This window comes from Thrips palmi, unplaced genomic scaffold, assembly GCF_012932325.1.
Source record: "Thrips palmi isolate BJ-2018 unplaced genomic scaffold, TpBJ-2018v1 HiC_scaffold_15, whole genome shotgun sequence".
NCBI classification, from domain to species: Eukaryota; Metazoa; Arthropoda; class Insecta; order Thysanoptera; family Thripidae; genus Thrips; species Thrips palmi.
Window position 1 is genome coordinate 1636965 of NW_023144624.1, and position 12544 is coordinate 1649508.

Genomic DNA, 12544 nt, shown 5'->3' on the forward strand with positions numbered 1-12544 from the left:
CACATTCTGTGGCACTATCTCTGTCGCCCTGTTATATCTCTGTCGCCCTGTTACGATGGCGCAATCTTATGCATTCAGCAAAGAATTATTTCTTGCTCAAGATGGTACCCCAATGCAGTTCCATTTGTCGCGATGTCGCGACAAGGAGGAGTTGGAGGATTACATTAAGGTGGGTTGTGCATTCGAAAGCTTGGATTCTAGTTTGTGTCGTTGTCCTTTTCGTCGTTGATGGTTTCGATTCTGAACTTAACTTGTGCGTTTCATTCCATCGCTGTCATAAAGAACTAGCTGTCTGTAGCCGTTTATTATCCAAGGCCGCTTGCTGCATGCCGCCTTGTCCAGCCTTGCCCTGCCCAGAAAGGGAAACTGCCTTCACTCACTCATCGCTTGCATTCTTTTCCTTACAGTACGGCGGAGGATCCGTGGTGGAGCGTCCAGGACCATATACAGTCATTATTGAAGATGCTCCACAAGACCCTCAAACTGTATTTCATGATTCGTTCCAATCTGAGTTTATTATTCAGTGCTGTTGTCAGAACAAAATTTTATCGCTCAAACAATTCAGGTAACCCAATTCTAATTCTGTAAATGCTTTGTCTATCAACAGCAATTATTAGATTACAGTCTACATCTTGCCATGGGCTTAAAACCTTCTACTTTCAGGTCGAATTCTGTCAGCTTGTTTGTAGATGACTTTGATCCAAATGATGTTCTCCTTCACAAAATTAGATGGATGGATGGAAGGAGAAAATAGTAAGCAACTAGTGTGCCTTTTGAGTTTTATTTTATTATGATATGATCTGATTTCAAATTTTATTGTTTGATCACAGCAAATCAGCGGCAGAGGACTCTGAGTCCGATGAAAGCATTGCTGAGGACGATGTAGAGTCCGATACCCGTTCTAAAAAGAGCAGTAGAAAGTTAGTAAAGTTTCAAATTTCTATTTTAAGTTAGACCAGACTGTGTGCTCAACCAAAAAAATATTCCCTTTTTAGTTGGGAGCTCTATTCTCTATTTTGCAATTGTTCTAGCTCCAGGGCTGAGTTCACCAGGGAGGAGCGACAGAGAATGGTTCAATTCATTAGGCAGCAGAAAGCTTATACCGAATTGAAAGGAACTGCTTTGTGGAAGAGAATGGAGCCGGTATTGTACAAACTTCAATTATTCCGTCAAGATTACAATATTCTTGTTGCACTTTTTATTTTTTTAAATGATTTTATTTGTTTCTTGTTTAGACATTCGAAAATCATTCCTGGCAAAGTCTTAAAGAGCACTTTTTAAAGAAAGTAATGCCTCTCATTCATAGCTTCAAATTATCTGAGGATGAACTTCGTGCTTTTCGGTTAGATTATGTTAATGGTTTCTGTTTTTCTGTCTGCACTTGGTCTAGTATAATACCATCATTTTTTCTAAACATGATTTTGCACCTTTCTTATTTTAGGTATGGTGCTAAAAGTGGACAAAATTCAAAGAAACGGTACTTTTTATTCTCTTTACCTTATCATTTTTAATCTGATTTGTTCAATTAACTTTTAAATTTATTCTTACCCATTCCCTCAGTGTTAACAAAAAAATCAGTAGTTCAGCTTACTCCTCTAAAGAGGACAAAAGCATTTTGAAGTATGTTTCTACTCATGCTACTAAAAGTACTCCCCTATCGGGTAACCAATTCTGGATGACAATGCAAAAGAAATCTCCTATTCCTGGTTTGTGTACTATATATTGGTTTGTTATGTATCATATAAAGAAACAGATCAAAGCACAGTTCTATTTAAATCAAATTTCATCTTGTTGCAGGTCGCACATGGCAATCAGTAAGGGAAAGGTTCACAAAATATCTAAAAGATAAGAAACTATCTGACTACAAAAGTAAGTGTGTTTTGATGTACAGAATGTACTTTAAACAAGAATGAATTTCACTTATGTTACCTTCTTTTGTAGGCGATGAAACTGCTTCAGATTTCGATACAAATGAGAATGAGATTGTGCCCTCACGCCCTGAAGAAGCGTCTACAAGTGCTTGTCGCAAGAGAGACTCTTCAGCACTTGGGAACGTCTCTTCAAGTGCTTGGTTGACGAAGGATGTCTCTTCAACGCCTGGGACAGCCTCTATTAGTGTTTGCAAGATCAAGAGTGTCCCTCTCATTCCTGAGAAGGTTTCTAGTGCTGGCAAGATGAACAATGTCCCTTCAACTCCTGAGGAAGCTTCCTCTAGCACCAACAATATGAAGAGCGCACCTTCAACTCCAAGGGAGCCCTCACCCTCAAGTGCTCGTAAGGAGAACCGTCAAAATGATGCGGAGGGGTCACCAATTCCATGTAAAAAGCAAAAACGTAGATTGTTTCATGCTGCAACCGCTATCATTCCTGAATTTTCTCCACTGACCGTAAAGGCAACAGGACCAAGTTGGTTAGAAAAGAAATTCAACAACACTAAAAATAAGAAGTTTGAAAAGCTAGTTGCAATGATCTCCGAGAAACAAGATGAATTAAAAGATGCACCTGAGCATCTGCCAGATAATGATGACACACAAAAAGATGAAGATGTCCCAAATAGGAGTGGGGGTGATCTCGTTGCCTCACCCTCCAAAAACCAAGAGGCCACATTCTCCAGAGAACAAAATGAACAGTCAGAAATATGTGGAAGTGACCTGATTCCTATTCCAGCCAATGGTGATGTTGACTTGCAAAAAGACGAAGATGTGCAGAATTTAGGCAGGGTTGATCATTTTGCTTTTCCCTCCATGAATCATCAGGCTGAATCCTCCAGAAAAGAAGGGGAAAAGTTACTTGTTGAACACAGGTCATCAGATGGTGATCAAGGGACAGAATCTGAATGGCCAAGTAATTTCCCCCCTGAAATAGTTGTGTTTATTTCAGACTCTGAAAATGATCCTACTGATGAGGGTTTTGAGGGAGATGGTGAAGATGAAAATAAGGACGTTGAGTCAGATTCAGAATGGAGTGATGATGGACTATTTTGGAGAGGAGGAGTTGTATTTCCTGATGGAGTGAGGAAGAAAAGAGACCCAATAGCTCATCCCAATCTTGTGCGCCTGGCAGACCTCAATACCCATAATGAAACTGAAGAGCATAGCAAAGCTAACAATAGGAACCAATCTGAAGTGGAAAAGCAGGACTGTCCTCGGTCAAAGTGTAACCCTCCTAAGAACACTTCCATGGCTGCTCCCAAAACCATTCCACATCAGTCCAAAAATGAAAAAGGCAGAAATGTTACCTATGACTTTGTAAACCTATCTAATTCGTATGATGTATTTCAAATGTCAGTTAATAGTTGCAATCAAACTGCTCAACACGTACATCAGGCTAGTGACTCTCAGTCAGTGGTCACACCAAGTCATGAGCAGAGTCAACAATTCAAAAATTCACTCACCAAAGAATCAAATAGTCCAAGCCAGAATTGTGAGAAGCCAATTAATGACAAATTTATGAGTGTTGGAGTGCAATTTGCATCAGGTAACAAAAGGCATGTTTCTGTGCAAACAGATCCAGTTTTAATACTACCGAAGAATTGGATGGACATGTTATGATAAAGTGGCTTCTGTCATCAAGCACTTATGATTTACCACTTGAATTTCTGGAACCTTCCACAGTGCCTGTAGGTTGCCCGTCTCCTGTCCCTGCTAATGGTTAATGGTTTTTCCTGTTCAGTGCCATGAATATATGTGTGATTTTGATCTGTCATGACTCTTCAAGGTCATTGTACATTATCTTTGCACAATTATAATCACAATGTTTTACCCTCCTTTTATTGTATATTATTAAATTTGCTTTATAATGAAAAAAGTTCTCTGAATACTTTAATTTTTCTCTAAATTAATCAGTCTGGAAAATTCTTTGGATCTCCTCACAAACTTTGAAACACTTCTTGAGGGCTTAATTACATCTTTGTGTGACATATATGGTTGAAGAACTTCCGGTAATTTCACAGTTCCATCCTTCTGCTGATGTGTTTCGCAAATTGCCATAATCAAGCGAGGGATAGCACATGCTGTCCCATTGACAGTGTGGACAAACTCATTCTGAGCTGGATCATCTGTGACACATTGGATGTTGAGTCTCCTAGCTTGGTAGTCTGTGCAATTACTGCAGCTGGATACTTCTCCAAAAACGTTCCGGCTTGGGAGCCAAGCTTCTATGTCATACCTGTGGGATAAAACAAAAACAGGGTTTGAATTATAATCTTGAGTGTTTCCTTTGCTTGTGATAGAAATTCAAAGTCTTGGCTTTCTTTTTTTTTACTGACTTGCGGTGAGCAGGAGCACCAAGCTCATGAGGTGGCATGTCCAAAACTTGTAAGTGCAGATTAAATGAGTTAAAAATTTCTTCTTGAATTGCCCGGAATTCCTCCAATAGCACTTCGGACTGACATGAGGTTGAGGCACCAAACATCTCCACTTTGGTGAACTGGTGTACCCTGTAAAAAGGGATGTGATTTAACATTTGAACTGAGTCTGAACTGATCTCCAGAACGGAAGAAACCATTGCGTACCTGTACAATCCCCGTTCAGCTGCGACATCAGCAGTTTCTGCTCTATAGCATCTGCTGACGGCCACATATCTCTTGGGCAGCTCTTCTCTTCGGATCTTTTTGTTCATCAGAAAGCCCCCAAGAGCCATCTCTGCTGTTCCAGAAAGGCATAGTTCACCTTCTGCAGCACTTGCCAAATGCTTATCAGCATCCAGACGATACACCTAGAAAACTAAATACTTAAGGAAAAAGAGGACTGGCAATTATTTCAATACCCCACCACAGAACTTACTATGTTTCTTTTTCCCTTGGTAGCAACACCACAGCACTCAATGATCTGGTGGTGCAAAATGTCAGGGACTGATATAAACGCAAAGCCTTTCTTACTTAATCTTTGAACGACATATTTGATGAGGGCATGTTCTAGTTCTGCTAATTCTCTGCATAAGTAATATGCCTTGTGTCCAGCAAATGGTGTAAGCTCTTTCATTCGAAATTGATCAGTATACTCCATGAGCTGGTCGAATGGTTTTGGCTGGAAGGAATATTTTGGAGTACTTCCCATTAGCTTAATAACTTTGGGATCATTGCCATACGCAGCGGGCTGTGCGTGCGTTTCATTAGGTATCTTCAATGCTTCCTGAATCAGTTCCCGGCGAATCATCTCATCAGGCTTCTCTGCAAGTTTATTATACAGTTCTATAACTCTTGAAATACTTCCTATTCCTTTTCGTTTGCTAACATTATTGGCAAAATATTCAGTCAAGTTTGGATCACAATATCGATCAATGTCAAGTTGAGGCTCGGGTATTTTAAGTATTTTCCCATCGCTTTCTTGGGTAGCAGATGCCTTGGCAAGAATATACCGTTGTGGCTGTTTAAAAAATGTCAAACAATTTCCAACACGGCCAAATACAGACATTTCAATAGAACTGGGGTCAACACGATTCTAGTTTTATGCTTCACAAGCACGAATTTAGGCGTCAGGTAAAAGCACAGGTGCCACTGCCACAAAGTCCAAAGGAGAGATCGAAAGGGCAGAGCCGTTGACGTTTTAAGAACTAAACGTCCATGAGAAGTTTCGTTGTTTAGTGAAACATAATATTCTCGCTGAAAATGCCGCGTCTTGTCTTCTGTGGTCTTCTGCTTACCGTACAGTGTTATTTGCAGGATACCCTACGAATAGGTTACCTCTCATTATTAGCAGAAAAAGCGATAAGGCAACCAACCAAAAGCAGAACCAAATACTAACTTCGTGCCAAAAGCAATTTAGACTTTAGTGAGTAGTTTTGTTAATCAGAATATCCAACCAAAAATATCCCCTTCCCCCCGGATGATCTTAAAAACGGAATCGCAAAAGCGCCTTGTCGGGACTAGCGCCACCTAGCGGCCGGCTTCGGACGCAGCTCTGCGAGCGACGCCTCAAAGATTTTAAGGCTAGGCTTGCCATGCCGTGGTGCTGAAATTTCAAGCCCAAAAGTAAGCTATTCCCCAAATTCCTTATTTTTTTCATGTCCTTAGAGTGCTGAGAATTTTTAGTGGTGTTTCGGGTCGTCGTACTACGTAATATATGTTTGATTCAAACCCATAAGGAGACTAAAAATTGAACTTTCTGCCAGCGTAGTATTTGTACCGGGTTCACTGATTGAATTCGATAGGTTATCAGTCAGAGCCGAAGACAATTCTTGCTGACAGCTTAACCCCCGTGTGGATTTATTTCTTCTCATTCTAGTCCCAAGTTATTATTTTCACCTCAAAGAAAATGTATCCAATCATTGAACAGGAAGTCTCCTGTTTATAGGTTGATCTGTCATCCTCCTCTAATGTATGGGCAGTTTTTGCAGCATTGTAATGTTGAATGACTACCACATTTCTCACCGTAGTTTAGTGTTTTTCCGATTTTTGCATTGTGAAACTGATTAATTTTTATTACTGAAAGTTATAGGTACTCATTCATTTACACTAATTTTGAAGTCTCGAATTTTCTCAATGGTTAACCCCTTCTCAAGTCTCATTCAAGTTTTTCTGAGGTCTCTTAATGATGCATGTGTCCTCCCATGCCCAAATCTTGTGAGGTTGCGTGAATAATGCTTTGTAATTCATTCTTTCTGTTTTCCAGCTTCTTTGCATTTGTTTCTGCGTTTTGAAATTGTGTTGAAATATTACCACCATGATGTCCCCATTGGGTGTTGAGGTGCGGTATGTGGATGACATGAAGGTAAGCCAACTTTGCTTCATTTTTAAAATGCCCCTTATTTTTAATTTTAAGAAATATATTTACGAGTTTTTTTTGTTAGTTTTGTGCTGATATTCAACATTATAATTTTTGCAGGGCAAAGGGCTGTTTGCTCTGCGGGCCTTCAAATCTGGTGAGGTGGTGTTTGAAGAGCAGCCTCTGGTGTGTTGTCAATTTGCCTGGAACCAAGCTTATGGGTACTTAGCTTGTGATTACTGTATGAGGTAATTCTGAATTCATTGATTGAAAGATATTTGGAATATGGGAGCAATTACAGTAATAATACCATGCTCTGTTGTATTTTTGTCTCAGACCCTTGGAAAGTGCTGAAGAAAATGCTAGAAGACTGTCAGGCAAAGCAGATCTCTTGTTGCCGTATCCTCAATGTTGTGTAACGGCTAAAAACCAACACACAGAGTGTGGGGCTTGCGGGGTAAGGTGACATCTTCGCTTGCATCTGTTGAGATTGTCTCAACTTTTCTTTTATGACATGGTTTATAGTTTCACTTGTCTGAAGCTCTGGGTTTTTAACATGATGCTTGGTTTTAGGTTCGCTATTGCAGTGTGTCATGCCTTGAGCAGGCTTGGGCCAAATACCACCGAACTTTGTGCACACAAGCTCGTACAAGAGATGCATCCCAAGGACAGCATCCTCTAGAAATGTTAAATGATGCTTGGAAGTGTGTATTTTACAAATAGCTTGACTCTGTTTTAAAGTCATTTCTGTGTTCTATTTGTCACTTAAAATCTATTTTTTGTCAGGCAAATGCATTATCCACCAGAAACAACCAGTATCATGTTGCTTGCCAGAATCATAGCAATGATTCATCAGGAAAATGACAAGGAGCGCATCATGCATACTTTTATGCAGGTGAAAACTGGGAGAAAACTTTATTATCTCTTTTCTTATTGGCTTTCAACTTATTTTTGTGATTTTATGTTCTATCCCAGTTCTGTCATCGAGTTGTCAATCATGAAGACGAGATTGCACACAAATTGCTTGGTGAACAATTCCAGGGGCAATTGGAAATGTTGCGAACCTTGATTCTTCAAGCCTTACCTTCAGATAATGCCTCTCATGTAAGTATTTTTTTCTGCGCCTTAAAAAAATTATATTTATCAACATTAAAATTTAATTTTAAATCAAGTTGTCACAGCTCTTTGTTCTTTTCTAAAAATGATAGTCAACTTCAGTCAGGTATTCCACTGCCATTTTACCAATCAAAGCCTGCCCTCTCCCTCCTCTTTTCCGGCATTCAACTGCTTTTTTACTGATCAAAGTCTGCTCCCTCCCTGGTGGCTTCAAATTATTACGGTCAAGCAAGGATTTTCTAGTTAACGGTGTTATATTTGTTTTTTTTTCAGAACTGGCTGACTCCTGAAGGATTCCGGTCTCTTGTTGCTTTGGTTGGAACTAATGGGCAGGGTGTTGGTACCAGCTCCCTCAGTGAGTGGGTCAAAAAAGTTTCTGCCCTTTCTCTTGCTCCTGCAGACAAGCAAGGTCTAGATGTGTTCATCAATAAACTCTACGATGATCTGGAGGAAGGTGGGTGTTGCATGAAGCGGACTCTTCTTTACATTCAATTTATTGTATTAATTTGACTCCTATTTCTTTTGCAGTGGTGGGTAGTTTCTTGAATTGTGAAGGTTCAGCTTTGTATAGTCTGCAGAGCTCCTGCAACCATAGTTGCATCCCCAACGCTGAGCCCGCATTTCCCTACAGTGACTTTAGACTGGTGATGACTGCTACTCGCAACATTCAGCCCGGTGATGAAATAACAATTAGCTATCTTGATGAATGCACCCTTGAAAGGAGCCGTCATTCTCGCCATAAAATGTTGAGGTAATGAAGTGTGTTTATGATGGTTTTGAAAAGTTGTCGATCTTGAACATGTCAGTACTAAAATTGAAAACTTTACTGTGTTAAAATTTTTGTTTTTATTTCTTTTTTAGGGAAAATTACCTGTTTAACTGCCAGTGCATAAAATGTGAAGCTCAAGCAGGAGATGCTGACATTACAAGTGACGATGAAGGTGACAATGATTCTGAAGAAGACATGATTGATGAAGAATGTGTTGAGAATGGTACAACGACTATGGGGGTCAATCCTCCTCAATAACTCTTGCTCCATTAATGTATAATTAGAGGAAAGTTTACACACCTTGGGTAACTTAAATTTCTTGCAAAGAGCATTATTGAACTTGTAGTGCTGAGGGTTTTTACACTACCCGTTTTATTTTCGGAATACGGTTTTTCATTTTTTCCAAGCTGCATACATTTTGTGAGGTCAATGTGTCTTTGTATGCATCTTTTATTGCAGTGTTTTCACACAATCATGACATGCCAATGATAGGGTTATTTATATTTATTATTATTAGTATTAATTTATGAGTCAACTTTTGTGTTTTGACAATTTATAATTGTCATGTCTGGCACTTTCTAATGAGGCACTCAGAACATGGTTGAACATACCCTTATTCCATTGTCTTAATGTTGAAGATTACCTTATGTTCATGTTCTGTTTGGTACTTTGAGGGTCAGCTTGCAGATGCTTGAAAAGTTTATCTGCTGCTTGTACAATTTCAATGTTTATGAAGTGGTTTGCATAATTTGTCCTTTATATTTTAATGTAAAAGATCTTTCTTAATTTTTTTTTGAGTTCCCTGTAGATTGTGTTAAAGTGCATTTAAAGTCTAGGAGTATGGTTTTGATGAACCTCTCACAGTATTTTAGTCACTGCTTTGAGGCTGCATCATCCATTCTTGGGAGGCAATCCCCTCTCCTATGGTTTTCTATTAGGTTGCCTGATATTACCTCCAAATTTGTGAATGAACTCTAATGATGTAAATTTTGATTATGTACTCAAATAATCTGCGAATTAAAATCTTGTGCAAACTTTATAATTGGCAAGTTAATTTTAATACAAGTATTAATTTTCCACCCTACAACCAACCTGCAGGCAAGCTAAGAAAAAAATTCCACCAGTTTAAAATAGAATTTATTTTGAATGCTGAGTACTGCATATTCCAGCAAATTCCAACATCTTTCCATTGAGTCAACTTATTGATGATAAACATTACAGAAATGAGAGAATTCTGGAGAAAATCATGGTACACATTGTAAATATATTTTTACACCATTGCTTAACATTACAATCATGAAAAAGATGTTTATTATTTCTTCTTATCAGGCACTTTCCTTTTTTGTTGGGCTTCTGACTCTTTTTCTTCAACTTGCATCTTGAGTAATTGAATCTCAAGTTGTAATTTTCTCTTTTCAAGAGCCTGCCTTTCAATACAATTTCTTAAATTGTGTATTTGAAGTCTTATTTTCTTGGTTTTCACTCGGTACATGGTCCTCTCCTCTTCAAGCACTGATCTGTGATCACTGTGAGTTTCACTTGAATCATCTTGGGTTCCAAATTCATTCCCATCATCTGAGAGGTTATCATCATTGCTCTCTGTGTTCTCAATTTTAGACGGTGACTTCTGCCCAGACGTTGATCCAGCCTGTTTCAATTGTGCTGACTTCAAAAGATTGTCTCGAGAAGAATTCTTATTAGAATGTTCCGGCACGGCTGTGACAACAACAGGTTTCTTCTGAGCAGCAGACTTTTTCACAACGAGCCTCGTGACAGGTTGTGATTCTGGTATTGCTTCAGGGATGATAACTAGAAAGAAATTGAAAAATAATTAATGAAAGGATTATAACATGGGTTTAAGTAAAAGGAGCAACAATGAGGCACACTACAAAATTACCTTCTTCCTCTTCAGGAGATTGTTGAATTTCATGAGACTCAGAAGTGGAATAGGTTTGAGGATCAGCAACTTGGACAACAGCAACTCCATCATAGTTGTTAACATGGAGAATGACAGGGCCTTCCTGATTTGGCCCAAGAATGGACTTGACTACATCAGCCAGACTACTATTTTCACTCCAACTTGTAGTAGCATTCTCGTTCCCTGTAGCTTCATCTTGGTTTTCGTATTGGTACTGAATGTCTTCCGTATTCTCTTGATACACCATATCCGTGACGTACATTGTATTGTCACCTTGTTCACCTTGTTCACCTTCATATATTACTGAGTAGTTCTGCTCTGATGAATCTTCATTGGAGATAATCTCCGTTTTCTAAAATGTTGGAGAGTAAAAAGTTCAGTAATGGACTTATCATTGCTTAGCAGAAGATGTGGGTTAACTTATTATTAATATTTACCACGACAGTTTCTGGTGAGAAAGGAACTTTCCGCTTCATGGCACTCAAGCCACCAAGCTTATTTTTGGGCAAATATGTGCTACCATTCTGCTTGTTCTCCATTTCTGAAAGTTTACAAAACATTGTTAATAAGATGCAAAGGACAAATAATCCATTTAAAGAAGAAAACCTGCTCACCTTTCAACTGTTCCAGCAAATGCTCAGCTCTTTCCGAAGAAACTGCCCGAAGGGTATCTTTGATGCTCTTTGCAATATTCGACAAATCCCCAGCAAACAATTTTTTCCCAGAGGTAGCCCACACGTAATTTAAAATGCGGCGCCGCTCAACACCAATTGATAAGAGATCCAAGACATCCTCACGGACACTTTTCAATGAAACGCCTGACCCATCTTCAGCCTGAAAACAGATGCAAGGAAGCCATGATGAGACAAATGGATAACCAGTGATTTTTTTTTTTAACAATTTGGAAAAGTACCTCATCATCACATCTAGCATTAGAGAGACTGCGTCTTTCAGGATAAAGTTGCACCAGCTCCGGATCACAAGAATGACTATGCTTCAGTTCAATTTTCTCAACTACCAACTCTTTAGTATTGGCAGCTACATAAAAGTAGGATGGGCAGCCTATCTTGAATGAGCTAGGAATAAGTAAAAAAAAAAAGAAACAGCAGTCATTAACACAGAGCAAATACAATTCAAGTACAAAGCGAAAATATAAAAGCATTCAATTTCAAAATTACCTTTGATTTGGACGCAGTCCACGGCTATTACTTCTAGTTTTTCCATAGTGTTTGCAAGCATATTTAATATTCTTATACTTGAGACACAGAGGAATCTGTTTATTGGGTGGCCGAATCTTGTTCTCAAGTTCAACACTCCGACTATGGTTCACAATATAGACCGAGTTGGTTTCTTTGGAAAATTTGTCAATAGCCGACTCCAAGGCTTTGAAGCTGGAGTACCGAGCCCCAAGACATAAGTCTGCTATCATGCCGGCATCACACCTTGAAATAAAAGAAACAACACAAATTATACATCTGGGCAATTAGAGAAAAGCAGGAATTGATGGCTATCAGGGATGGGCTTACATTAGTCCCTTTGTGTAAAAGAAATAAACGATTACAAAGCCGATGTAAAGTTTATGATGTAACTTTACAGATTCAGCAAAATTTGATCAACATAAACAAACTACCACGAACGACTTAAAACTGTTGAGGTTATGGACGCAGACGAAGAGAAGCAACATTCGATTTCAACGAACCTGAAAGTTCGAATTCGAACACTGCGACAGTACCAACAACCTCTTTAAATTTAAAACAACAATAACGTAGACAAACGACTAAATACCGTCGCTTGGAAGGGCTCTGACTTTACAACACCGCTTTATCAGGGACAAACACAAACATTTGGCTTTTGGCGGTTGGCGAAGCGGGAGCGGGGAGGGGGAGCGGGCGGGAGGTGGACGGTGGGGCGGACTGTATTCACATTGGGGTTCAAGGGCGTTGAGGCGAAAAGCCCGCTAAAAAGCACGCGCGGAAATTTGATTTCCAGCTTATCTCAGCGCCCCGCTTCATTTTGCGATTTTGGGTGAAAAAGTTG

The 12544-nt window shown here is 39.3% G+C and overlaps 4 protein-coding genes across 9 annotated transcripts; 2 read left to right on the top strand and 2 right to left on the bottom strand.

The window, feature by feature from the left end:
* Positions 1-20: 20 nt before the first annotated feature.
* LOC117641685 lies at positions 21-3807 on the top strand. The gene is made up of 10 exons (XM_034379201.1): positions 21-169; positions 408-565; positions 664-753; positions 831-920; positions 1032-1143; positions 1236-1342; positions 1442-1477; positions 1561-1706; positions 1798-1869; positions 1942-3807. Exons 1-10 carry the CDS (start codon positions 56-58, stop codon positions 3549-3551), a joined length of 2535 nt encoding a protein of 844 aa, XP_034235092.1. The 5' UTR covers positions 21-55; the 3' UTR covers positions 3552-3807.
* LOC117641691 (serine--tRNA ligase, mitochondrial) lies at positions 3755-5850 on the bottom strand. 2 transcript variants are annotated; one of them, XM_034379211.1, is made up of 5 exons: positions 5745-5850; positions 4785-5668; positions 4514-4716; positions 4268-4438; positions 3755-4167 (listed from the first exon to the last, which is right to left on the bottom strand). In XM_034379211.1, the coding sequence occupies exons 2-5, from the start codon at positions 5412-5414 to the stop codon at positions 3822-3824; spliced, it is 1350 nt and encodes a 449-aa protein (XP_034235102.1). In that variant the 5' UTR covers positions 5415-5668; positions 5745-5850; the 3' UTR covers positions 3755-3821. The 2 variants fall into 2 exon arrangements, with proteins under 2 accessions (XP_034235102.1, XP_034235103.1); XM_034379212.1 differs by lacking the exon at positions 5745-5850 and having other exon boundaries at positions 4785-5708.
* LOC117641692 (SET and MYND domain-containing protein 5) lies at positions 5845-9628 on the top strand. 2 transcript variants are annotated; one of them, XM_034379214.1, is made up of 10 exons: positions 5845-5971; positions 6612-6710; positions 6825-6952; positions 7041-7161; positions 7278-7408; positions 7491-7599; positions 7680-7808; positions 8094-8274; positions 8349-8571; positions 8682-9628. In XM_034379214.1, the coding sequence occupies exons 2-10, from the start codon at positions 6663-6665 to the stop codon at positions 8845-8847; spliced, it is 1236 nt and encodes a 411-aa protein (XP_034235105.1). In that variant the 5' UTR covers positions 5845-5971; positions 6612-6662; the 3' UTR covers positions 8848-9628. The 2 variants fall into 2 exon arrangements, with proteins under 2 accessions (XP_034235105.1, XP_034235106.1); XM_034379215.1 differs by lacking the exon at positions 5845-5971 and adding an exon at positions 6037-6055.
* A 155-nt stretch (positions 9629-9783) lies between these two features.
* LOC117641688 lies at positions 9784-12419 on the bottom strand. Of its 4 annotated transcripts, XM_034379206.1 has the most exons (8): positions 12293-12400; positions 12034-12206; positions 11686-11949; positions 11421-11583; positions 11122-11341; positions 10945-11048; positions 10487-10859; positions 9784-10398 (listed from the first exon to the last, which is right to left on the bottom strand). In XM_034379206.1, coding segments are annotated over exons 2-8 (1623 nt in total). In that variant the 5' UTR covers positions 12036-12206; positions 12293-12400; the 3' UTR covers positions 9784-9901. The 4 variants fall into 4 exon arrangements, with proteins under 4 accessions (XP_034235097.1, XP_034235099.1, XP_034235098.1 ...); XM_034379208.1 differs by lacking the exon at positions 12034-12206 and having other exon boundaries at positions 12293-12419; XM_034379207.1 differs by lacking the exon at positions 12034-12206 and having other exon boundaries at positions 12207-12394.
* Positions 12420-12544: the final 125 nt, after the last annotated feature.

Coding starts and splice junctions, on each gene's coding strand:
- LOC117641685 (XM_034379201.1), top strand. CDS start 56: ATGGCGCAATCTTATGCATTCAGCAAAGAATTATTTCTTGCTCAAGAT. Junction 1,144..1,235: donor TGTGGAAGAGAATGGAGCCG/GTATTGTACAAA, acceptor TTTCTTGTTTAG/ACATTCGAAAATCATTCCTG. Junction 1,707..1,797: donor AAAGAAATCTCCTATTCCTG/GTTTGTGTACTA, acceptor ATCTTGTTGCAG/GTCGCACATGGCAATCAGTA.
- LOC117641691 (XM_034379211.1), bottom strand. CDS start 5,414: ATGTCTGTATTTGGCCGTGTTGGAAATTGTTTGACATTTTTTAAACAG. Junction 4,717..4,784: donor CCAAGGGAAAAAGAAACATA/GTAAGTTCTGTG, acceptor TTAGTTTTCTAG/GTGTATCGTCTGGATGCTGA. Junction 4,439..4,513: donor GCTGAACGGGGATTGTACAG/GTACGCAATGGT, acceptor CCCTTTTTACAG/GGTACACCAGTTCACCAAAG.
- LOC117641692 (XM_034379214.1), top strand. CDS start 6,663: ATGATGTCCCCATTGGGTGTTGAGGTGCGGTATGTGGATGACATGAAG. Junction 6,711..6,824: donor GGTATGTGGATGACATGAAG/GTAAGCCAACTT, acceptor TAATTTTTGCAG/GGCAAAGGGCTGTTTGCTCT. Junction 7,809..8,093: donor CTTCAGATAATGCCTCTCAT/GTAAGTATTTTT, acceptor TTTTTTTTTCAG/AACTGGCTGACTCCTGAAGG.
- LOC117641688 (XM_034379206.1), bottom strand. Junction 11,049..11,121: donor TTTGCTGGAACAGTTGAAAG/GTGAGCAGGTTT, acceptor GTAAACTTTCAG/AAATGGAGAACAAGCAGAAT. Junction 10,399..10,486: donor ATCTCCTGAAGAGGAAGAAG/GTAATTTTGTAG, acceptor ATTTCTTTCTAG/TTATCATCCCTGAAGCAATA.